This window comes from Grus americana, chromosome 4 (assembly GCF_028858705.1).
Source record: "Grus americana isolate bGruAme1 chromosome 4, bGruAme1.mat, whole genome shotgun sequence".
NCBI lineage: Eukaryota > Metazoa > Chordata > Aves > Gruiformes > Gruidae > Grus > Grus americana.
Genome location: NC_072855.1, coordinates 64,411,644 through 64,438,618, shown reverse-complemented (window position 1 = coordinate 64,438,618; position 26,975 = coordinate 64,411,644). Strand labels below are relative to the sequence as shown.

General features: G+C 41.4%; 2 protein-coding genes across 3 annotated transcripts in view; one reads left to right on the top strand and one right to left on the bottom strand.

Annotated features, from left to right (window-relative positions):
* Window positions 1-14,921: 14,921 nt before the first annotated feature.
* The window catches only part of NUDT9 (nudix hydrolase 9), a 31,801-nt gene continuing 19,747 nt past the window's right edge, over window positions 14,922-26,975 (bottom strand). Inside the window, exons 10-11 of one of the 2 annotated variants that reach the window (XR_008576944.1) lie at window positions 23,853-23,907; window positions 23,393-23,567 (exon numbers count right to left, since the gene is read on the bottom strand). The gene's annotated coding sequence lies outside the window, so the exon portion shown is untranslated. Of the gene's footprint in view, window positions 15,045-23,392; window positions 23,568-23,852; window positions 23,908-26,975 lie in introns of those variants that run through there. The other variant, XR_008576945.1, reaches the window with a different exon arrangement.
* SPARCL1 (SPARC like 1) lies at window positions 15,547-26,349 on the top strand. Its single transcript, XM_054825297.1, has 9 exons — window positions 15,547-15,600; window positions 15,729-15,782; window positions 18,493-19,650; window positions 20,809-20,878; window positions 21,525-21,652; window positions 22,243-22,363; window positions 23,158-23,294; window positions 25,034-25,182; window positions 26,106-26,349. Exons 1-9 carry the CDS (start codon window positions 15,547-15,549, stop codon window positions 26,347-26,349), a joined length of 2,115 nt encoding a protein of 704 aa, XP_054681272.1.

Here is a 26,975-nt window from a genome sequence, read left to right as displayed (position 1 = left end):
TATTGGATAAGCAATTACCTTCACGCACAGAATTCACACTTTTGCATAGCCAGTCACAAACAAAAAGACATGGAGGTATGTTTGATAACCACGCAGAGAAGACTGATGCAAACAAATGCAGGCAAGGTGCTGGCTGGGGAAGCAGGGTCAAGAACCGCTGCCTGTTCCCAACCTGCACAGTCCCACAGATGGAGCAGGTACACAACACTCCCCTGCAATATTTTTTTAGTAACTTCATGGCTCAAGTCACCGACAAAAGCTTTCCTGAGGGTTTCTAGTATTTGTGCCTCTTGAAACGTCTGCAGCACTGTCTGCCTTTACAAGTCACGTATGCTCACTGTAAGGTGCCCATGCTGTGGGAGCAGCCCTGCTCTGCCCAGATATAATTACATGGTACACTTCATGGCTTTCTATAAGGAAGTGGCATCACCACCTCTGTCTTCCGCCAGGCACCTCTCCAGAAGCAGCCCAAATGGGAATGCAGAGCCATAAAAGGACTTCCTCCATCCGCCCAGCCACGCGCGGCGGAAGAATCCCTGGAAGCATCACCCCAGCTTACACACCAGGGCATCCTCTGTCTTCAGCACAGTCTAGGCACTTCTCACTGAAGAAATCAGGCCAGAATCACAAAATTCTATCCATCTCACCCGTACTCCTCTCAGCATTGTGGGCTTAAGCACTTTACTACCCAGCCCACGTTCAAATCTTGCTCATGCCCACAGTTGTCATCTCTTCATATGACTAATGTGCTCCAGCTTGTAAACTCAAATCTTTCCATTCTCTCCAACACCCGGTCACATAACTGAAAAATAAATGGAATAAAGGGAGGTTTTGAGTTGATTGTCCTCCCATTTTTTTTTCCATTAAATGAAACCAAAACCCCAAATAAAGCTAGTGAGAGCTGGCCGAGCATTAAGGCAAACAGTGCGCTCAAACAGGCATCATCAAAAATCACTCACTTTTGTGAACTTTTCAAGAAAACGCATTTCCCAGTGTAGATCCTTTAGCAAAACCAGCCCATGCCAGCTGTGTGCTGCACCAGGGCAGCCCCAGAGAACGGCATCGCCGTTGCCGGTGCAGCCATAAGCTTTCTGCTGAGCTGGTGCGGGCTGGGGACTGATGCCAGCCAGGCTTGCTCTGCCTGAGGTTTTCCTGACCCGCCTGCAGTGTGTGTTGTACTAGGTTTGGCTGTGACTGCCATTTCTCTAGCTGACGAGGTGCTTACGGCCACGACTCCAACACAGCGATGCAGCATAGGGAAATGCTGCCATAATGGAGGTGCAGGATGCAGCATGGAGGGGCACAGGGCTGGGGTGCAAGAGATTGGCACGTGCTAGGCACTGCAGACCCCTCGGCTATACACAGCTCACTGACGCTCGGGCCTGGAGCTTCTGGCTTTAGGGGTAATACAGAACCTAGCAAATGTATAGTATTATTGAGTATTTTACATGTAGAACTATTCTAAATTATTATTTCTTCTTTCTTTTTCTGTAATAATTAGATGCTGATGCAACAGCCATGGAGATTTTGCTCTACAACATGTGGTGCTGCTGACAGGCTGGTTTTTTTCTGGCTGTGGACTCAGGAGCTGAATTTCTGGGAAAAGACAAGCAACAGTCACAGTTCCCTGCAAGGTGATGCCTCCACATGGTGCTCTGTTTGCTCCCAGTTTGGGTCCTGCTTCCCTCTGAGCACAAGGAGACAGGTACTCCTGCCCACACAGGGAGAAGGTGCAACATCCTTCTCCTTCTCACCACCTCATCCCGTGGTAAAACTATAATTTGATCTCTCTCCACACCTATTTTTGGATTTTCAGCACTGAAATTAGTATAACTCATTCAGACAGGAAGTTGTTGCTACAGCACTAGAGAACGGTACTTGGAAATGAATACTAGTCTTTGATTAAAAGACAGATGTCTAAAACCCTTTTAATAAAATATACTAAAACAAACATATATCAAAAAAATGCTCTTCTACCTTATCCTTACTTCATTTAGGTAAAAGGCAATGGAAACACTTTTATAACAGTACTGTATAATTTACCAAGGAGTTTCTGCAATGGCAAGGAAATGATCGAACAAAGCTCTTTAAATAAAAGTAAATAACAAGAAAATGAAACAAATAGAAATAAAAGTTTTACTATGTGAGACACATCTTGAATGTCCAGAGTAAACACAACAATCTGGAGTCATCATGAAGCCTTCACTCAAAGAATAATTTAGAACCCATACAAAAGAGGTGAGATGGATTCGTGTAAAAATCCAAGGAATTGACTGAGGACCAGTCACACACACATCTTAAACCAGCTCAACTACATTGAGCCCATGTCAATGCCTTCTGCGTTTCTGATGCTGGGGGAGCTAGAGACAATGGACATCTTACAGCAAGAGTGTTCTTCTCTCCTCACTCCTCCCTTCTCGCCAGAAGGTCCCTGTCACCCTGTGAAAAGTAAGCTGCCTGCTTATTCCCCTCCCAGCTCACCCCATCTCCCCGACACAAATCCAGCCACCTGAGCTACCCCAAAGACACATTGGGACTGCAATGAAACCACCAGTCGCTGCAACACTGTCGCTGCCCGAGTCCGCAAGACATTTATCTCCTCTCAGCATCCTCTTCCCTTCATGTTTAGTTAATTTTGTTTTGAAATAAACATCTCTTCAAATATCTTTCCCACCAGAGAACTAAAATGTGCCGAGCGTGGGCTGCCTGCTAAAACTGCTTCCATCAGGTAATTCACAAGTGGTATTTTTAAACTCATCGCTCGCTGAACAACAGACATTACACCCACCCACAGACACTTCTTCATTGTCTTGCGAGAGCCTGTAAGCAGTGAGACATCACACGCACAGAAGGCAGATTTGATAGGAGCCTGACCTTCTTGCTGTCAGGAATAACGCACGTTCCTCAGTATTTACTTCTCTTTGAAGAAGAGGCAATTGCACAAAGTCAAGGATGCATGCAGCAAGGGAAAAACCTGAGGGAAGAGAGGAGCAGTCACTCAGGGCAGAAGCCGGGAGCACAATGCCATGGGGGATGCCAAAACCCTCCTGTGCCCTGCAAACCCCCGAGAGCAGCTGCCCACTCCATGGCAATGCTTAGCTGCCCTCAGCCAAGGGACAAAAACCCAAGAGCTGCCATCCTGGAGCTCCCAGCAGCCACGGAAGCTCCCTGAAATGCTGCCTTGGAGGCAGGGTAAGAGGGGCTCAGGAGCAGAGCAAGACTTGTTTAGCTATATAAAACCACACTTGGTTTTTGCTGATTCCTGAGCAAGAGGGAGCCAGCATTAGAGCTGAAATAAGCCACTTACAGGCTATATGGAACATAAGCAGCAGAACCAGGATCATGACAGGAGATGTTGATACTCCAGGCTAAGGCCATGCTGTTCCTGAGTCAACAAGGAACAGATTAAGTGCAATGTAGCACAATTTTTATGTCTCCTTACAGACAAAGGCTGTGCTGCTTGTCATCACCAAAGATCACAGCACTTATTAAATAAACAGTCTTGACAAACTCCTTTGTGAGTCTTGACGTGCTTTTTACATCAACTTCCCCATCACAAGCACATCCCCAGGCTTTTTTCTCCACTACCATTTGTTTCATGGTGTTCCCAAACAGCTGCAGAGCCGCTTCACGTGGCAGTTGGGTTCAACACAGAATGAAACAGTGTCTATCTATAATACGAAACGGGTTTGATCCCCCGCCCTATGACTTAAATCCATCTACACAGGCAGTCCTAAGGGAAGTACTCAGTGGAACATCAGCAATGAGGTGGATGAGCCACAACAACATCCAATGCTGTTTGGACAGCAGTCTCCACTGTGTAACTCTCTGCTTCTGTGTTACACTTCCCCGACAGCCTCTAACTGCATAGTGTGTCTGAAATGATTACGTGAAATAACCACCAGTTCAAGCCACACTTGAAGATTGCACAACTTGTGCAACGTGAGTGCTTTCAGCAGAATTACCCTTAAAATACCCATGCTGACCTCAATCTCCGTGTCTCATTATTAAAGCAAATGCATGCTTGAATAATATGGCAAGACAGAGCACATCTCCACAGCCCCCAACTACAGAAGGCTTCAGGTACAGATAAGATCTTTTCAGTTTAGAGCCATGTCTACCTCTTGCCGGTTTAAGGACTTTTCCTGTTCTTTTTTTCTTCTTCTTTTAAGAATTTGGTCAGCAAAACGTTTTGAACAATATAGGCCATTAGCTGAGTCTGTCTGGCTGAAGGGCAAAAATAGCCATCCCTCAGTCTGAGCTTTAAAATAGCTCCTCCCCAACGGGAGTCAAATGTTCCCCGGCTAGGAAAGATGTTTATTTCTCGCCCTCTTTTTAAACATTTAATTTCAGCTTATGTAGGCAATGTGGTCAAACATGACACAGCCCAGTGCAGCAGCTCACAGGAGACAGGATGAGAGTCTCTAATACGCTAAGTGCATCACGCCTCGAAAGACGAAAGCCTGATTTAGCAGCAGCACACAGGCAGCCTCATGAGAGCCTCAGCCCGTTTTGGAGTCAGTTCCCGCATGTTATAAGTGCGACTCTTGTCCACAGATTGAGGTGACAAGAGTCCCCGGCTGGCACTTGTTCTCTTCTCAGGCATCATGAAAATCATACACAGAAACGCATTCAATACAGCATTTAATAAAGATAGATCAAGAGATAAAGAGCAGCAATATTTTAACAAAGCAATATGTGGTTTTGACAAATTGAGATTGCTGAAGGATTGGAAAACACCATGTAATAAAATAAAGGAATTATAATGTGCAAGTAGACAGAACTTGGGGGGCTCCTGGACTAGAGCATAAGATAAACTGTGAAACCATGTAGTGTGTATGGCTCTTGAACCTGTTTTTATATGCAGAGCTGACCAAGTAACAGGATAAAAAGAACATAGGAGGACTTTTAACTTAGTGTCTCTGTGATTTTTTTGAATGTTTTTAATCATATGCCACACTTCGTTGAAATTTTTCACTCAAAAACCACTTAGGAGATAGCTCAGTTTCAAAATATTCCTCATCAGCTCATATGCATTTATTATTATGCTCCATCTTAAGAGATGCTTGTTAATTTTGAAAGGACTTCAAACATTGCCGATCTTTAATTGGCAAGGGCAGCTTTTAGAGTCAAAAAAGCTGTGCTGAAATTTAATTTTTCAGAGTATAAAAATTTCAGTACAAGGAGCCTTCAGAAGGCAGTCAAGTTTTCTTTCTTTTGAGGTAAAATAGAAGGAAGGAGTAATATACTAATATTACTTAGTCCAGAGGATGTAATATATATGCATATAGAGATATATATTATATAAACACTATAATTACCAGTGATTTATTTTCAGTAGATAATTTAGAAAGCAATGAATGCAAAAATACTTGGGCAAACTTCCCTATCGGAATATCTATCATAAGGTACCTAAAGAGCGACAACTGGCCATACACCTGCATATCTAGATATTCTCCTGCCTCCTCAAGAACAAGGCACAGAAGACGCCTCATGGTATTCCTTTAGTGCAGCACAACTGAACCGAGGTTGAACAGAGCTGGTCAGAGGCACCAGCTGCATCCTTCCCCCAGCACTGTCTCCAACTAGTTTTTCTACCTGGCTAACTCTCAAGAAAACTAACACCCCCCCCCCCCCCCCAAATGCCTCTGTAGTCCACACCAAGCCAAGCAATTATTTCCAATAGGAAAGGACAAGCGGTACTTGCCAGTGTTTCCAGTAGGACCCTAGAGGCTGTGGTCTTTTGAGAATCTCAATTATTTATATAGGTATGCTAAATGAAGGGCATTTCAGAGGCTCACAAAAGGCTTCAGGTGCAACATTTGGTAAGGAAGTTACACAGAGATTTCCCTTAATTTCCTGATCAGCTGTTAATTAATAACCAACAGACAACGAAAGATATGCTTAGAGCCCTATCAACACCATCTGGCAGACTATGATCTGCAACAACCTGGGAAGTCACGGCACATGCACATCAGCCCTGGCTGTAATCAGACTGTTTCATGCCTGTCTGTTGTTTTGTGGTTCTTTCTTTTTCCCCTCCAGTAAAAAGAGAAAAAGCAGGGACACATAAGCTAGGTACGATATCATGGATGCAATAGCCAGCGTATGTGCACAGTTTCTTTATCTACCCTAAAACCCCCACTTGAATTCCAATTTGCTTACATTTTTTCATTTCAGGGTAAAGCATATGTTATGGAAAAGTCAAACTTTATTTGTGAATCAGAACTAGCACCGTGGTTAAAACGTACTTTACATTTAAAAAATCTGTAAATTGAACCCTCATACCTGGTATGGAAGCGGATGGCTCAACACCACTCTCTTGTGGGCAGAGATCTGCAGGCCTATGGCTGTACTGAGCAGGCAGATGGGCAGATAACTCCAACAAAAACAAATGTCTTCTCAGTCTAACTCCCTCTCCCCCACAGTCAGTCATACCTGCAGACCTTTTCTGCCAGGGAATACAATGCAAGACAGGCATATTAATAAATGTAACACAAACTTCTCTGTGCTTTTCCTCTTCTTCCTTTGTTTCAAGTGTCCATTTAGTAGCTGTCACAGTGAGACATGGATAAATAAAATTTTTTTCACCTCTCTGTCATTTTCTTGCTTCCGTGTTTAATCTTTCTTTATTGTTTGCGGCATATTCTCCCTTTCACTTTCCTCTACATGTAGGCCTCTTCTCCTCACTGCAGGTTAGACTTACTGAAGACCAGCATGTAATATTGACCAGTAAGCACTCATTTGCCTGAAAATACTCTTAAGGAGAACCTCACATGTCCAGTTTTCCCACCCTCCTGCTGGGTAATGCACAACTTCACCGTAACAGCAAAGGCTGCAATTACAGAGCCAAAGTCTAAAATGAAACCGGGCATTTCATGTGAGGTACATCAATAATTGCACAGTACAGCAGACAACCAAAATGGCACCCACTGATGCTCCAATCACAGCGATACACCAAGGCTTCTCAAGCCTTGATGTTGATGGAAAACTGTCACATTCACTGCTGCCTAATGGCCATACACAGATCAGGCAATTTGGGGAATATCTAGTCTGAACTAATTAAACCGGGGTTTAGTCCACAGTCTCTGAAATGAGAAAGCCTCTCTCCACTGACATGGCTGCTGAGATGCATCCCACATTTTTGTATCCAGCACACGGCCTACAAGCACAGCACTGAAATGCAAATGGAAACCAAAGCAAAGATCAAGCCAGGATATCAGGACCTCTGGCGTAATACCGGTATTAAATGAATTCATGCCCTTCTATTGTTGAGCCAGAACTGACGCAGCTACATACTTCACTAAAAGGTCATCTAGCTGACAAACACACTAGTGATCAAGTCCTTCCTCCAGAGTAAAACAGAGGTGGGAACAGGATATAATTATTCTGTTTCCAAATGAAATCATCTAATGAGTCACAATAATAATTTCTATGTTGCAGTTTTCCAGCACAGCAACTACATGGCTTCCCCCTCGCCCCCATACTTGACCAAGATGGTACAGCATCTCTTTCTGGTGAGAGAACTATTAATCCATCAGTGAAAGGGTTTCCAAAAATTACATTACGTGACACAGTGGGACTGGGTGCAGACCTCCTCGCTAATACTGATGGCTCTGAGACAAGCTCAACCTGCCTGATGACACTCAGAAAACAACCAGGGATCTTTTCTCCTCCAAAACATTTTGTCCTCAAACGCAAACCCAGAAATTTTGATTTAATGAAACATTTTGCAAATACATAACAGCTTTGATAAACAATGTATAATCCTTCAACATCCTCAAACCCAAAACATTTCCTCCCCCACTGCCCTGTAAGTCCCAAGAAAGCTGTTTAAACACAGAAACAAGTAAAGCTTAGAAATCACATACACATTTTTCAATAATAACCTTCAAACCCCTACAGATTTCACCTTCAAGTTCTTGCACAGTTCTTTGCAGTCTGGTACTTTTTTGTGAATTAACAATTTCAAGGCAACGTTAATAGCCATTATCTGAAAATGTGATGAGAAAAAAGCTGAATACTTAGCTAGCCTAAGATTAGCACTAGCGTATTTGTCCTCATTTCTGGGGAGCCCCCTGAATATCTTTCTTCTATAAGCTAAGGATCTGTCCATACCTGGAATACTTAAAAATCATAGAAAAAGCACTTATCTTTGATCCCCCAGTAAAGCTAATCTGATAGTGCAAAGAGGGATGCTCATGGCACACAACAAAGTTTTGAATAGATGAAACCAATCATCATTTAAAAGAAAAAACAAATGGGAAGATCTGAAATATCACCGCTCCTTTCAGACGCTGACTGGCTGACAGACCAGCAGAATTTCAACTCCAATAGGCATGAATTAGTTTCCAGGCAAAGAAGCAGAGATAAAAGGGGAAGGGATTTAAAGAATTTCTCATGGGGTTTTGTCAAAGTTTTATTTTCTGCTTAGTCTACAGAGAGAGGGCTCAGCTGGGATTTCAACTTTTTTTAATGTTTATTTTTTTAACAATAAATTTCACAGTTGGCCACAAAAAACATGCTAAATATTCGTACATTTCTCACTGTTTCTTGTCTAATCAGCTTCACTATTATATTTTGGGATTAACAGAGGAGAAGCTAGAAAAACTGTAACCTTAAAAAAAATGTTAAAACATTATCTAAAATGACTAAATTTTCACCATTTGCATTACAGTTCTTACCATTCATACACTTTATCTCATTTTACTTTGACGTCTCTTCCAGTCATGCCAGCACAATATGCAAATTGTCCTTGTTAGTAAGACACGATATTGGCAGAATGAGAAACTGGAGGCCTGATCTGCTGCCTTTACCACATATGCCACTGGAAGTGCCTCGGTTCTTACACTGGTGCATCCACTCCGCTATTTCTGATCTGAGAACCTCCCAGAAAGTATTCCAGTTCAGGAGCTGCATTTTATGGAATGAGAAGAAAAAAAGTAAGATTAAAGTCATTAATTCTGGATCATTACAAAACCAAAAGCCACAAACCATCTGTTGCAGGCAGGCAACTTGTAGAGGTTTTCACACTTATACCAGCTTGCTCTGCACTGTTGCTATCAGACAGCACAGCCATGGCAACAGCTTCAAAATAGCTAACTCTTAGGCGTTATGCAACACTCTCCAACCAATCCTGTTCTTTACATTTTTAACTTAGAGCATTGCTCTTCACTCCTCTACCTTCTTCCTTTTTACGGGCTTATACATGCCACATACAGCATATTGAAACGACACTGAAAAGTTCAGCAAGGACCGGCATCCTCCATGCTCTACTTTCCGCCAGGCCCACAGTGCGACTGCCCTGGCTGATCCCTTAGCTCAGCTCTTGTGGGGCCAGCCAATGCAGCAGAAACTATTGCACCCGCTCCCTTCACCTCCCCTCCCCACAAAACACTAAATATGTCCTTTCCACACAATGGCTGAGCTCCACTGGCCCAGAGCCTGTGAACACTGAATGGTCTTTCTGATTCAATTAATTCAGCAGAATTACACTAGCCCATTACCCCCCTCCCCCCGCCCCATTCCATGGAAGCCTCGGAGATTGTTTCCTTTAGTTTCGCCCAGATCCAGAGAGTATCATCTTCCTTCATCGAAGCTGACAGCAAAACACACTTGCTGAGAGAATCCATATCAGACACCAAAATTTATCACAGGAAAAGCAGCAAGATTTTGCAAGGCTCAAGGATTTCCAGCTCATCAGTGGCTAACCAAGAAGGAGCACCTCTTCTACTGCTATGGTACTGTTTCTTCTTTATTTTTAATTAAAACCTTAGAATGCCTTGGTCTTTAACCCTCTGCAAATTTTTTTCCACTTACTATGAAACAGCTGAAGCTTTCATAGAGTGTCATTGTTTGTTTTAAGGATAAATAATTTCAGATGGTTTTGCTTAGAACAGAAAGAAATGTTCTAAGAGAAAAAACACTGTATAGTTATTGCGTTGAGCAAGACTATCTTACTGCTGGGACCATTATTTTCCCTGTGATCTTGCAAAAAAATAAAGCATTATGTGACGGCCAACAAGAGTCAAGCAAAATACATGCTTGCAGAAGCATATGATCATCCAGCTGAAAACCATGGTGTGACCTGATTTCCCAACACTTGTCACAATCTCCTGTAGTATCAGTTCAGGAACCCTAATGTGATAGACAAGGCCACAAAAAGCAGATTCATCCTTTTCTTTTCCCATAAGAGAGAGATAGAAACTGTGGCTGGTCTTGGAGGAACCTTTCACAAAGGTGTTGGTAGAACTGGTAAAAACCTGTAGCAAACAGGGCATCCATGAAGGAAATGCAGATTCCGAGAGATGACAAAACCCACAAACTCCTATCAAATATAGAAAATACTTCTGGCTATTAAACAGGTCGCATCCTGACCATTCTCAAATTAAATAAAAGCAGCTCTTTTCGGCTTGAACTGGACTTATACTACACAGGGCGCTCAATCACACCACTCCACCACCACCCACCTCAAACCCCAGATCTCAACCAGTAGAAAATAAAATCAAATGGTAGAAGGGTAATAGATCAAACAATTACATTAACTCAATGTGAATAGTTTATTTAAAAACTGTTTCAACATGTCCTGAAATACTGTTGTTTGGGGGAGGGGGGGTTTGCATTCAGCCACCAAGGACAGCCAATGGCTTTTGCAACTGTAAAGCTGGTAGCATCAGAGGGATTGATTCTCATTACCAGCTATTTACTGGTACAGAATGAGTGGAATAATTTTATGCTTTGGTATTTGTTTTCTTATTGCAATTTTTTCTTTTACTCAGTTCAGATCTCTGTCTCAAACGCTGCCTTTTCTTTTTACATATGTACATACATGGACCAGCTTATACACATATATACACACACTTTCACAAGGGCTTTTTAAACAGACCTAGACATAAGAATGTGCTGTACCAGTTGCAATTTAAGAGTATCATGTACACATCTTGGTTATAGAAGGAACAGACATTGCATGGAGAATCCTCCGTTTGCACACTCATGAATTTCCCCTTGTACACAAAACTCCATCCACTCAGTATTAGTGCTGTGATCATTACCTGGCTATGAGGACTACATCTTTACAGCATTCATCAGTGAGGATGTGGGCATCAGTATTTCTTGCTAACAAGCTTGACATAGCACCAAGCAGAGACCTTTTACAATAATTACAAGACGTCCAATTTTATTTCAGTTCAAAAAAGTTTCAATGGAGTGATTTAAAAAATATCATATTACATGGTTTCTCAATGATACTTTGGGGATATACGAAAGCTCAATTCTAAAACTTCTCTATCATTTTAATAATTATGAAAATCATAGTGTCTTAAAACATTTCACCTGACTTGGGTAATAAGCTTTTGTAAAACCTTATTACCCAACTCTCATCCTCATGAAATGAGCATTCATGCCCATTCTACACAATGAGAAACTCAGTTCCAAAGCTGACGCATTGTCTTCCAGATCTCTTTTCTAAATGCCAGACAACATCCACGCTCGTTAGCGATGGCAGGGGATTGGGCAACTTCATCTTCTGGAGTTAGGTCTAAGGACAAAAGCCTATGCTAAGTTTTCTGCCGATGCTAGAGCTGAAAGTAGGTCAGTCTGCATGATTTCTTTTGTTAAACATGAGGCGTTTGTCACCTTCAGCCAGAGCCTTTGCAAGTTAGTAAGTTCTGGGTGGCATTTCAAAAAGCAAGAGAATCTGCTAGGTCGCAGCTGCATGAAGTTTGCTATTTCAGTGGCTGACAACAATACTGAATCAGAAACAAAATACAGAGACAGCAGGAAAGACTGCACTTGGCATCTCATCTATTCTTGAAACTCTCTCTAATTTTCAAGTAAAGATGCAGACTTTCTGCTATGAGCAATGAGTAACAGTAAACCCCGGTGAAATTCCTGGGTGACTGAGCTGGCCTGGTATACAAAATGCATGTGGTCCAGCATAGCTGAGAAGTACAGGCAAGACTAGCAGGCATGCCAGGTGCCATTTCTTCAAGCCCTACAGACAAAAATAATGTCATTGATCAGTATTTCAAGTGACTGCTGACACACTATTAGAATGGCAGCCCTTGTGCAGTCTTCCTGTCGGGTAAACTCACAAGAGCTTGTGAAGGAGCTCACAGGAGCTCCCCCTCTGATCCCCAAAGGTACACTGCCAGAGTTTCAGCAACACACACAATCATGAACCTTTAAATGGCATTTTTTTTACGCACTTATCTTAAGGATAAACTGACATTTAACTTGTGATCCATTTTTCCAGCTCTCATTACCTGAGGGGACAGTGTTACTGTTTGCAAGTTCAGCAAACCAAGTAGATGGCTAAACACTCCACCTTTTAAAATGTACTGATGTATCAGAGGTTTCAGTTACCCCATCATACACTTGTGTAAGTCTGATCACAGGCTGGGACTGATGTTTGCCACACTCACCAGGCCCTCAGACAAATACAGAGATGACGATGCAGGGCTGTTGCATGCAGCCCATGCTGAGAGAGGCAACTCCTCTTCATAAAGCAACTCTGCTTGAGTCCTGGCAGAGGCTCTCACAAGCTGGGTGTACTTCGCTGTGCAGCAGATGCAGAAGCCAACCTTGGAGGTGTCTAACATGGCCCACTGCATCTGTGTTCAGCAAAGCACCCTTAGCTCCATCTCAGCTCAGCAGCTGCGCACTGTCCTCTGAAGAAGGGTCATTCAGGGGTTGTTTACTCAGAGCAATTATCACATCCACATCAAGAAAAGCAAGTGGGTTTTTTCCCCATTTTAAGCTGAGCTACATGTATCCTGCTGGCAACCCACTGCGATGGAATAAACAACTCGGACCTTCTGCCTCCTCCAAGTTTCAGGCAAAACACATTATTCTTTCCAAGCCTGAAAAAGGGGTGGAGGGCCTAGTGAGTGTTGTTTTCTCGATATCCTCAAGCTGAAGTATTGTTAAATTCCTCATTTCTTGGTTAAAAAAATCATATTCAAGAAATTTCTTATTCATTTTTCGGTTAAGTTTTCCTACAGATTTTTCTGCAGAGTACAGTGACTGCAATGCTCCAGGGGGATGTCTGCTTGCTTTTAAAATAGCTTCTCGTGTAATAGTTCTTTACTGACAGTTCTGATAATCTTATATGTGACGAAAGCTTCTTTTTAGAAATTCTGTTCCGTAGGACAAATTTAGAAATTAAAGCAAGAGCAAAGTGCCTTCCCATTTAGATTTCACTGTAAAAGAAGTGAATGTCACAATGCAGATCCTTGCATCACATGACAATTGGGTGGTGCTTAATTTCTTCCCTCACCATAATCATAATTGCCATATATTACATATGATCTATGAGAGCTTTCTCATCCCTGCACCTGCTCAGGCTGGCTATTCCATTACTTCAGCAAAAAAGACTTTTCCTTTCTAACACTGAAAGACCAAATGAGCAAATACAAAAATCCCATTGCCGTGAGCCACAACATTTGCAGCAAAAAGCACTGTAGGCTTGCAGGAAGAGTTCCTTGTGTATTTTTCCCCACACTAAGAGCTTTACCCTTCAAGCTGCCAATCCCTTGGCTCCTGCTCCAGCAAACCACCTAAAACTTTTCACACGGATTATGTATAGCAAGCAAAAAGGTTCTCCTGGATTCTGGCGAAAGGTCTTGGCATATTGCACAACCAAGACCCTGGAGCCTAACCGAACAGGGAGTGACATCAACAGAAACAGAAATCAAGACTACCTAATTCAAATACTTCCTTCCTCAGTCACTTGCCAGGCCTTCAAAAGCACAGTATACAATTTTTAGGGCTACACGTGAAATTGTATTATGCCCCTGCATTTCTGGCAAGTCGCCTGCATGACCCTCAGTCTAACAAAACTTGCCTTGATCTGAAGTGACTACCCATGCACAGCCCAGCGAGGCATTTTGCATATGCTCATTAGTGGCTTTTGTTGTATTCTGTCTTTCCCTCTGAAAACATCTTAAACAACTAACTCTGGATGCCAAAGAGATAACAGATAATTAGGTAAGAGATAATTTGGAGACTAAGTTAACTTCAAGTAAAATGGTTTGCGTACTGGATATGCACCACTAATGAAGTATTTTGCTCTTCATTAACTAAAAGATATTGATATTAAATAATGTATAACACTGAGATCTTCCAAAGTGTACACTTCAGATCTAAGGACAGCAGTAGCCAGGATGCCTTTACAAGCTTCTACACAAAAAAAACCCAAAACAAAACAAACAATGTAATGATCACAGTCCTTGTTTCTTGCTTCACAGTTCTGGCTCCCATAAACACAAGCTCCCCTGGATTTCTCCTTTTGGTGTTTTGGGATCCTCCCCTCTGCAGGAAAAACCATCTGGGTGAACAACATTTTAAAACCATAGATTGAGCCTCATGTGATTGAATAGGGTTGACCTAACTGGCTGAAACCACTGCCAGTTTCCTCACGTGCTAGGGAGTTCAACCAGCAAAAGACACGGTGTTCTTCAACTAGGGACATGGTGATACCTGTTTCATTAGGAAAGGGGGAAGCAATGTAAAAGGACATATGTTAGGCGGAAAGTGAAAATATTTTAAAGGGCAAGGGGGTAGATGAAGACTGAGAAGACAATTTCCAAGGAAGAACAGCCAGTAGAATGAGAGCAGAAACAGAAGCAGAGTGAAAATCCTACTGATCCTCTATGAATATGGAAAAAAAAGGAGGAAATTAGAAAGAATAAGAAACCAATACAGTAAAAAAAAAAGGGGGGGGGACACGACATGACACACCAGAAATAATATGACTTGTTTATTTTTGCTTTTCCTAGTGATACAACTACAGCCATAGAAAATTCTAGTACATTGCACTGCAAAAGTGAGAAAATTTGCTGGCGACATCAGATGTAAAAATGAGTTGCCTGACTTCCACTCACATGAGGATATTAGCACAGACTGAAGAAATCCCCAATCCATTGCATGTTCTTCCAGCCACTCATCTTGTACACTACTGCACAGCAGAGCTGGGTTTGTTGCTTCCAAAGCAGGACTGCACCCATCCATCAAGCAGACTGGACAACAATTCTGGGCTTTGAGACCTGCCGAGCAGAATGTCACCACTTAATTATTCCTCCTACAGCCATAAAGGAGAGCAGCCAGGAGACACCTTGGCCATAGAGATGCCACAAACAGGCATTGTCTCAGAACTAAATAAAAAGGGACATTTTTCACAAAGTAGTGTCTCAGAAGAGTAGGTAAAGATTTACATAAAGATTTATGTACATTCATAACTCTTTCAGTAACACCAGAGTTTGTGAACACAGCATACAGTTTAAGTCCTGTAAAAGAACTAAGACCGAAGTGCCCGCTAGATAAGCAGGTCTAACACCTGAGTTTATGTACAACTGGACACTGCGTGGAAATTTTATGTGTCTTCAGACTAAGCAAGTTACAGCAGCCACTACATTGCCTCCATCAGTCATTTCTAGACCATTATACCCAAATCTTAACTTTATTTCTTTTCATGTTGCTTGCAGAAAGGAAACCTCTAAACCCTACCACTGTACCATTAACTATTGTCCTCTACGAGATCTGAAAAGCATGAAGGCTGTAGCTCTCTTCATTTGTCTTGTAGGATCAGCTTTTGCTATTCCAGTAAGTCCTCATCATGCTGTTATTATTGGGCACTTCATTTCCCATTCTGTGAATACTCTATGTTATCCCGTTGACCTATACAAGATTTTTATTTACATGCAGATATTGAATATATTTGTCTATTCTAGACCCACCCGTCAAACTACAAACTCGGAACCCAGGAACAGAAAACTCCAGAAAAGGTACTCCTCTTGTTCTTTAAACTTTAAGAGACAACCTATATTATTCATCTCAAATATATAAAACACATTAGCATATAAGTAGTGGTTGGCAGACTCATTTAGGTTAAAAAAATGTAGGCTCCCTCACCCCAAGAATTAGTACCAGGCATCTCACGCCTCACATTTTACACAGCTAAAAATGGAACAACAGAAGTTTCACTTATTTGAAAAAATTACCTTAAATGAATCCTCATATATAATCATTACACCCATATTTGTACATACAACAAGCTCCACTGACAGTCAAACTCATCATTATCGCTGCTCCAGTAAACAAGGAGAATGCAATCCTCAATTTAACACACCAAGTGATCATATGCAGTCTCAAACGTGTAAGAAGTTTAGCCACCATATGTTTCATTATTCACAATTAGATACAGCTTATCTTGGAAAAGTATACTGTGACTGACAAGACAGCCCTGATGGTAATGAGTCAGATGACTTCAGCAACCCTATGCCATATATGCATGCTAATGACAGAGCTCACAATTTTGCATTCATGGTTGACCCAAATTAAAATTCCTCTTTACTGCACCATTCCGGTAAGCATTTGTGGTTCGGACACAATGGACCTTGGCTCCAACCCAATTAATGTTTTGGAAGAACGAAATTCAGAGCATGTTACTGTAGTAAGAAATGCAAAATCCCAACTCTTATGCTAACTTTTTTTTAAAAAAATTATGAATTATATCCCACTCTGTGCAGCTTTCCAGATACATTTCATGTCATTCCAGATGGTGCTCTGCATTCTGAAAGCAAAAAAAAAATTAACTTTTCCTAATGATGTATCTAGCAGAACAAACTATGGTATAAACACTGGTTTGCAGCCTACAGCTGTCTCCCAGAAACAACTCATACAGAAGACACTTGCATCAAAACAAAACATTGCAATACCTGACGAATCATCAGTTCCAACTGAATATGCAACATCAAAGGCCAGTTGTCCCCTAACAGTAGCTAATTATAGCTACATTGACTGAAATTTGCCATCATATTAAGAGATCCAAGTATTGTCACAAGCAAGTTCTAAAAGTTTATTTTATCCTGGGGACAAATGCATAACAAAAAGCAGCAGCTGAAAATCATGTCCATGCACATCTCTGCACTGAGGTTGTGGCACATGACAAGGCTTCCTGTCAAGACATGAGCCATATCTTTCTCAAACTACTGCTTCAAATACAGGCATCCATAATAGACAATCTTAATGACTGTTTGGCCTTATATTTGCTAACTCTATAGAACTGGAAGCCCTTCACAGAAGACTGATTTTTGCTTAAACGTAAAAAACATAATATGTTGTACAGAGCAGTGCCCAAAAACACATGTAAAAAAATCCCTGTTCTTGAAACTTAATTTTCCAATGTTTTAACATCAGCTTGAGATGCTTGGTAACACATAGATCAATTTTTATAAGGTCTTCAAGAAATGTGCACGTAATCTGGAAAAGCTCTTAACTGAATTTCTGTTAGATTTGAGCAAACATTGGAAATAACATAGCGAATATATTGCCTAGTACTTTTCCTGCATCAGCAAGTACACTAGGCAAAAGACAAACTTGTAAAACATTCAGATACCACCTTGACATGAGGAAATAGGATATAGCTGATCTGCCAAGAGCTAAATTAATATTTCTAATCCTTTTTTTTTTTAATTTGTGTAAGTATTTGTTAGTGGAGTGTTTGTTTCCAAGCAGTCATGACTCTGCCCATGCTAAAGGAAATGCTATTCCAGCAACTTGGGCACTGAAGTAGTCTCATCTTCATAAATAAACCCCCCAAAAGCTTTCAGGAAAATCAGCATCAGGTGCTATATTGTAATAAGCAATAAGCAACACTGAACATCAGATATTGCTGCTATTGGAAGTGCCTGCACTCACCCCGCAGCTGCTGTGATGCTAACAGTAGCAGAAGGGCAATTGCTGCAGCAGGAGCTAACAGTCATTTTAGTACCTGCTTTCTCCTCAAGCATTTGAACCTTTTCCACTGAAGTTACTAGTTTTGCTATTGACTTGGCAGCATGCAAAAAAAGCCACTCAGCAAACACCTACAACTCCTGCTAGTAAGTTTATGATACAGTAGCTGCCACCAAATACAATAGTTCCTGATGAATTCAACTAGGAAGCAATGATGTATCAGACTCAAAGTAGATGAATACATCAATTACGAACTAGTTAAGATACAGTGTGCTCCTCAGGAATTACTACCATGACACCTTGTGAAAGGTGCTCTCTCTCCCCCTGCCCCTCTTTTCCCAGGCCTCCCATTTATCTGCGTAGGAAGATGAGTATCATACCCCCCCTTCTCTGAGGTAAGCGATAATTACTGCAGCCTCTGAACTGTCATAACCTGAAGTTATGACACTAAATTACTAATTAAGCATTCTGAGATTTCACAAGACACCCATATGCATCTGTCTCCTATGAGATCTTAAACAGAGTTGCATAGACTTCTTCAGAAACTCCAGCAATAAAAGAAAGGACAGATAAACCAATTGCTGAGAAATGGAAATTACATCAGTTGTGAATTTCATGCTCTGGGCTAGCTTAAGAGGAGTATTTACAAAAAAACCCCTCAGTGTTGTGCTTCACAATAGAAGGAAATAAACATTGTATTGACTTCAAATAAATTCTATGATTTATTTATCTACTTGTTAATTTATTATTTTTTTAAAGACTGAAGATATTAATCTTGAAGCCCCAAAGGAAGAGAACACAGGGTATGTAGACAACGGTGATTTCCTGCCCAGTCACAAAAACTTAAAACTAGAGGTATCAGTACCAGACGCTGAGCACAGGGATGAGCCCCAGACAACTAGAAAACAAGGAAGAACTGGTAGCGAACATCAAGTGAAAAACAGCCTAAAAAGCATCAATTTCCTTGCACTGCACAATAAACCGGTTTTGGCTTCTGATAACCAGGACAGTGACTCTGGAAGCAGTGGCAGAGAACAGTCCAGCTCTGAGCATTACCCATTCAGGAGACATGAGAAACACAGCAATACGGCCAATCAACATGTTCTGGGTAATGCAGAAAATCCAGTGGGTGCCCTCAGTCTTGATCGTGAACGTAACATATGGAAATATAATAAAAATACAGTTGGCCTATTGGAAGAAAATAGTGAAAGTGATGAAGAAGGTGTGGAAGAGGATGGGGAATGGGATGAAGAAACTGATTCCAGAAATATGAAGCACAAAGTCCACCAGACAAATCAAGGTAACCAATACAAAAGACAGCAAAATGAAAACAGTATGCAATCTGATGAAATCCTGAAAGATTCCAGTCAACCAATCCGAATAACCAAGAGACATGGTGAGAAATTTGACCTAGAAGAGAGGAAGAACAGCCAGAAGCAGCCCTTTAAAGAAGAAATCCTCCTCTCTCAAAAAACCCATAATGAAAATCAAGATGACAAATGGCAAAGCCAACAGAGGAAAGACAATATTCAAGTAAACTATCAGAGTGATCACAACACAGTGGTGGAAAGACAAGGTACAGAGGACAGCAATGATGATGATGATGATGGTCATGACAGTGGTGATGTTGATGGCGAGGAAGATCTCAGCAATACCTGGAAAGAAGCAGCCTATGAAGAAGAGGAGAGAATCCAGAGTAATGACCAGGAGAGCACCGGTACTGAGCATGAAGGGGAAGGAACCACCGAAGATGACACTGCAGTTCATAGAGGCACCAAGGATTACCAAGATGTCAAGATTAAAGACTTTATTCACTCTGAACAAAATGATTATGAGCCACCTAATTCTGACAGCAAGCAAAAACTGGAAACAAGCAGCTCTGTTCAGAGCATGAATTCAATGGAAAGTGAAGATAAGGTAAGTTCTCTTTAAAATAAAGTTGGAATACTAGAAGAAAAGAGGGGGGGAGGGAAACCAGTCCCAAATTTAAATTCCTGATGATTGAAAGGATATTTTGGATAAAAACAGGTATAATAAATTATTAATATGCAGAAGTCTCCTCTCCCCTTTTATTCACTACTCATCTGGTTCATGCTGTGTCACTTTACATATAACTTTTAAATTAATTGTACCAGAAAGGAAGCGAGCACAACTCATGTAAGAGCTCCAGCCTTGATGGGCTGTGTAATGAAACATATAAATAAATCAGGATACACAGATACAAAACCTGGAACCCAGTCTCAAGCTAACTAGTAAAGGCTGTTCACTCCTCTCTCCCAAAGATTTCAAGCACTACCATACAAAAGTGAACAGCTTGGAAAGGCAGGGCGAGAGTCCCCATAATAATTACCATCCTAGAGGCTAGGGAACTTTCTCATAAGATGAAGGATGAGGGCTTTGTCCCTTCAGACAAAGGAGGATGCTGTACCCAGGTCTCCCATACCCCAGTCAGCTGTTAGATAACCAGTGGACTATAAGGGGTGTTCTTCCAAAGAAAGGAATGAGTTTTCCTATGGCTGTTAAATAAGGATCTGTAATATTAAAAAAAATGATAGGAAGCATCCATTTGAAAGAGGGCAGGCACCTCCCCATAGCACCAAAGAAGGGTCAGAACTGAAGATGCGTCCTTCCCTTCTCCTCCCGCTTCATGGGTCTGGCCCGGCAGCTCACGGTGCTGCTGCTCACAGGCACTACTGAGAGGCAGCTCTCACTCGCTGACGGGGAGGGCCCCGGTGCAAACTAAGACTTGAAGCACCAACTTTACCAGCCTTGAGGCACTACACTGCTCTGTGTCAAGTACTGCAGAACCTCCAGGTGCTCAGGCCTTACTAAGCTCCTGTCTCTCTCTCCACTTCCTACTTCCCCGCCCCCCCCTCCAAATAACACAGTGCCTTAATACTACCAGAGGTTTTATGCACTTCTCATGCATTTTGCATAGCAACCTCTTTCTGCTGCAAGCAGAGCAAACTGTGCCTCAATCAGCTCTATATTTGTACCTGAAAAAAATTTTGTCCAAGCATTTTTTTCTTCCCAAGATTTACCACAACTTCTGCTTATGTCTCTGTGACTGTACAGGTTAAGCCTACAGGCAGCTCCTATGGTGAAACGGAAAGTGCAAGCAACAGGAGTGAGAAGGGTCTCCTGGGTAAGCCACAAGCAAAGCCATTGTGTAACTGCTAACTCTCTGTGGCTGGGGAATCTGTTGGATTGCCTTTCTTTTCTGCCTTTGGCAGCATGCGACTTCATGTGACTGAACTGTGCTTGTGCATAATCCTGCATAGCAGTTATGTTCGCAGAGAATCCCTTCCATACACCCTTGGATTTACTCATTTGTTTGTGAAAAACATTTGTAAGACAACACACAAATTTTTGTGTCAGTTATACAGAAATGGGAATTACCTTGCATTGAAACTGTTCAGTTTCAGAACAGTAGCTTGAATTCAACCAGGAGTGGGACAAGTGCCAGTGCTGGATTCAGCAAGGACAGATGGGATATGTTTCACCAAAGGAAGCTAGAAGTGACTGTCAGTCCTTATAGAAGAAATAGCTTTTTCTGAGAAATTTATTTCCCCATCCAATTCAAACCTGGGACTGCTAGAAGTCTCAAAAAAAATCTCATTTAAAGTTTGGCTTTCTTTATTCAACACAAGATCCAGCTGCGTTTTAACAACCTTACAAAAAGCACATGATTCCTTGGTGAATATCGGGCTATATTTTGCTTTGACTGTTAGTAGTACCTGACAAAACTTGGCTTCATCCCATCTCCTCTAACAGTCCCTCCTTCTTGCTATGATTGCTAGACCCATGTAGGAACTTCCACTGCAAAAGAGGTAAAGTCTGCCATGGGGACAAGCAAGGGAAACCCAGGTGTATTTGCCAAGATCCTGCTGCTTGCCCCTCCACCAAAGACTATGAGCATGTAAGTATTTCATTCAGTGCACAGCGTAAGGGAAAGCCAACTAAATGTTTACAAGATAATACATTCCCCTGCTATTATTTAGAATAATTCTACTCTAAAAAGCATGCAAGTGCATTTGGGTGATTCCAGTAATCGTAAAAGTATAAAGTACCCAAACTCACCAACTATAGCTTGAGAATTGTATGAATACATGTAGCTATGTAGTACCTAAAGTGATTTGCTTCACTGAGTCTCTCAGGGATCGTAGCTTTTCCCTGTCACTAAAAGTTCTATTTATCCATTTGATGTTTTAGAGCATATACCGAATACTAGTACATAGCTAGTGTAATAATCCTGTACTATCTCAGAAACTATACTACTACCACACACAAATAAATTCAAGTGCCTCAAAACTGGGTAAGTACAGATCTTATGTAGGCATATAAAAACTACACTTTTCAGTACTTCCGATCACATGTATTCCCTGTGGGTATTCACAACTGCTACACCATATGTTAATGATACTTTTATTATTGTAATGTCTATATGAGTGACTAGAATTTTTCTCAACACAGTGGTGGGGGTGGTTTTGGTTTTCACTCCTCCTCTAGGTTTGTGGTACGGATAATAAGACTTATGATGGCACATGTCAACTCTTTGGCACCAAATGTCAACTTGAAGGGACAAAAATGGGACGCCAGCTGCACCTAGACTATATGGGCTCCTGCAAATGTAAGACTTGTTTTTCTATGAAGAATTCACCTAGGTATAAGAGCCAGTAGCCTTAACCAGCAGTTAGCCCTGAGTTATCTGCTTTCTACCTGTGCTCTCCCCCTTCTGCATCAATTATCTGCTAATTAAGATCTTCAAACCCTAAGCATGTCCAAAAAGTCACTTTTTCTAGAATTAAGGGTATAATTATCTGAATCCTAAAGACATCCCTCTTATGCTTACACCAATTTGTTGTCAACCCTTTCTTGCCCCTGTACTCTTGCATGCTCCCATTGCTATAGCATCTGAAGATGGTTTTTTAATACCTTGACGAGAAAACCAGCATTTTCAGCCAGTTAATAAATGAAAATGTCAAGTCCAATAACCCCCCCCCCCCCAAACTACTTAGATGCCAAATGCGGAAATAAGGATTTAAAAGCCAAAACTGATTTCCAAGCTCTTCAGTTGCTCCATACCTTGGGAGGAAAGTGCACTCTCAGCCAGAATATTCCTTTGCTGTCAAGAACTCTGCTTTCATGCAACTGACTGATAACAGTTTCACTGCACAACTCTGCTCAGAAGCTGCACAGATAAAGATTGTGGCTTGCACAACTGGGTAAGCATGTGCACCAAAGAATTGTAGATTTGTAATTGAACCCATTAGTTGCATTCCCAGTTTTATGTATTAACTGCTCCATCAATTTTAAGCTTAACTGAAAGTTTGCTAGTGAGAATCAAATCTAACTTGGCTCAGAAATGCTTGAATGGGGACTTAACAGATCACTTGTTAACAAATGCTTTCCTGTTTGGCACAGACATCCCCCACTGTACTGATTATGAAGTGGATCAGTTCCCCCTCCGGATGCGAGACTGGCTCAAAAACATCCTTATGCAATATTATGAACGTGATCTGGATAGTTCTGGATTTCTAACCGAAAAGCAAAGGAGTAAGGTCAGCAATCCTTTTAAAATAAGATCATGCAGTTACATTGTTAGAGCTGGACTAACCACGTGAATCACTTTTTTCTTCACATCTTACAAGTTCTCCCATTTCTGAAGAGCATTCCCTTTCTGGTTAAGGCAATTTAAACTCAATTAGATTCACAAGTTGCAAAATACACTTACATGTCCCCTTGCACTTATTTAAGCTGAGATGCATTTCTGCTATGAATGTTCCTTTTGTCCAAGCAAATGCAAGCCAAGTCTATTACTTTGAAGTCAGTATCTACAGACAAGAGGCAAAAAAGAAAGAATTAATGCACCTAGATAAACATTGTTCACTTGAGAAGACATGAAACAGCTTCTGTTCAGGGAAGTGCTTTGTGACAAATCTCTTGGAAAGATAAGGATGACCCAATAACTAATACGCAGATAAGGATGACCCAATTCATGCAGTCAATGCCATTTTCCAAAGGACTTAAAGAAACTAAGCAGCCATTAGATGGAAGGTCTGGGTATGGATAACTAATTAAAAGACAGAATAAGAGGGAACAGTCAGCCAAGAGCTCACCTGTGGAGTTCCACAAGTTGAAAGGACTCGTGCCATTCAGCTTTCATTAAGTGACCTGGAAGAGGAACACAGGTGACAAAGTCTGCTGACAATGCACAGGTATTCAAAGGAAGGACTTGGACTCAGCATGAAGAAAACTGCTTAAGGACCTCATGAGACTGAGTGACTGGGCAGTCACACAGCAGGATTGGAGACAGAATTACAACAGAGTTTAGAGGACCCTTATGGGGGCAGGGGATCCCTGCCTTGGACTGACCAAAAGTAGCTCCTCTTCTGTTCTCAAGACACACCTTGTACTTAGTCATCTATGCAGAAGTACCTGAGAATGGACTCAACAGTTAAGGGTATTGTTTGCGCTTTTTAATCCAGCCACATACACTGTCCATCTACATCATGATATTCAAGGGCTATAAAATTACACATCTGATGCTCAGTTTTAAGAGAAAAGAGCTGTTTTCTACCATCCAGTAGACCTGCAGCATCACACTACATTGGTTTAAAATAGAGTAAGCATCTATTACCATTGGGCCTTTTTTTTAGAGAAGGATTTATGTCAAGTGAATTTGTGACAGTAGTTTATTTTTTAAGATATATATGCCATAACTGCCTAAAGAGATATAACTGTTAGAAAATAGTTTAAGTTAAACCAAGACCTGGGCTGCTCTAACTCTGCAGTAGGAAGTGCGTGCAGTAGGTCATAACAGGTTTAAATATGCTTGAGCAACACCAAAGTCTACTTACAGTTACCAAGAGGGACATTGGCCTACCTGGAACATCTCATACTAAATGGTACAAGTTAAATAATTTCTGAGATAGTTTATTTCACACCAAAATCTGTCGCTTGCCTCAGGAAAGATGATCAACAAATGTGATAAAATTGGTTTCATCTCCTACCAACCTGAGACTACTGCCCTGCTTAGCTGAGTCTAATGATTAGGCCACAGGAATTTATCTTCCTTTCTAGTTACTACCATAATTGACATGGACAGCAACAGAAATCATCTGGACTACTTGCAGCAAACTTTTCATGCTGCGTATGGTCACAAACACTAAAACCCATTTCCCCGGTGGTATTTTATCAAGTTTCATTTCTCCAAACCACCTCCTTGCTGAATAGTTCTCTTCAGGACAGATCTTCATTTCTAAACAAAAAAAAAAATCACTTTCCCTGTTGTGTTCAGGTCAAAAAAATCTACCAGAATGACAAGCGCCTTGTGGCTGGCGACCATGCAGTTGAGTTGCTCCTGCACGACTTTGAGAAAAATTATCACATGTATGTGTATCCGGTGCACTGGCAGTTTCATCAGCTTGATCAGCACCCTGTTGACAGGTAAAAAAAAAAAATCATCTTTGCAGGTTCAGTTCCAATTTGCTGTTTAAGCTCAGGCTGGTTTACTTTTCTAAAAACCACTCAAAGGATTCTTTACAGATAGGACCAGTCCCTTAGCTGATAGAAGCCAGTATCCCCCCTCTTTCTAAGGAGAGATTCATCTCTAACAGAGCTTCTCTCATTGTTTTGCTGGAGCCATGTCTTAGGTCAGAATGTGCTATCCTCTTGCCTTTCATAATCATGTATTACACCTTAAGCTATACAGCTTAATAGCTACTAATGCCCTGATCCTGGAAGCAAACAAGGTTCATGTCGCTACTGAAGCTAAGAGCAACAGGCTAAGTACAAAGGGCAGAGACCTGTCAGCAATAATTCACTAGTGAGATACCCATAATTTTCAACTAATACTACAGAAGTCTCCCAGTTTAAGGAGCAGATATGGTAAGACAGCACCAGTGTCACAGTTCAGAGGAAGCCCCCAGCTTCTGAGAACGTGACTCAGATTTCAGCTATCAGGCTTTTGGTCATGACACTCGGTGGTGGGATCCATGTTTCAAGACTGCAGGCCCTCAATACCTTGTGCTGATCACACCTTCTGTCTTAGAACATAGCTAAGCATCTTTCCAAGATTGATCTCCTGAAGATTAATGGCAAAACTCCACAACTGATGAGTTGTGAACAAGGTTGCAATAATACTTCTAGAAAAAAATGTTAGCAAACAAATAGCAGTTAAAACATTTTATCTGGTATATACATCATCATAATGACCTGTGACAGATTCACTACAGAAGCACCGCAACAGAATCCACGGGTGCATCTCTATCAAAGCCACCATTGTCATCTTCTAGCAGCTTAGATCATCTTTGATGATCCTGATCATTTATTAATGAAATACAGCTCTACATACTTGCTCTTTCTTTCAGATTATTAACACACTCGGAGCTCGCGCCTTTGAGAGCCTCCCTTGTTCCCATGGAACACTGCATAACCCGTTTCTTCCAAGAGTGTGATGGAGACCAAGACAAACTCATTGCTTTGAAGGAATGGTGCCACTGCTTTGGGATTAAGGAAGGTAAACTTAAAAGAACAGGCAGATGTACACGACAAAACATTCCTATTGAGATGAGGCACATTCTCAGACTACAACGTATGGGAAAGAGATTGTAGCCAGAAGCTCATGGCTACTGTGCATGGAGACAAATGGAACAGTAAGACAAGACAAAGACTGCAAAAGGTGCAAGGTTCTGAATTGTTTTATAAAGATAGGAAAAAGTAATCTTTTCCATGAGGAAAAATTTAGGAGGTGGTGTGTACTAAATATCAAATCATTCCTGTATGGTGTCTGAACCTATACATTCTGCATGTCTGGCTCTCAAGAAACACTATTTTTTATCCTTCAGTGCCAAAGGAAAGACAAAGTGAGCTTGTACTTTTAAATCAGTGGTCAAAGCATATTGATTGAAAATGCATTTAAAGAAGGGAAAACAACCGAGATCTCTCACTGATCAAGTGACTATGCTCACCTCTAGATTACTACATGCAATACAAATGCTGTCATCACACTATAGTTGCAAGTCAAACCGTCTATTTTACCTAATCTGCCAGATGCAACACATGTTCAGATGGTACCCACCAGACTGCATGCATCAGGAGGCTTAGGCAGAGGCAGGAACAGTTTCTGAATCCTAAATGGGCTAGGCATATGTTTGGTTCAGCTCAATCCACATCGAGACTTCTCTAGGAGAGTGAGAAGCTAGGTACTACTGTGCTGGTGATGTCTCTAGAATTAGGCA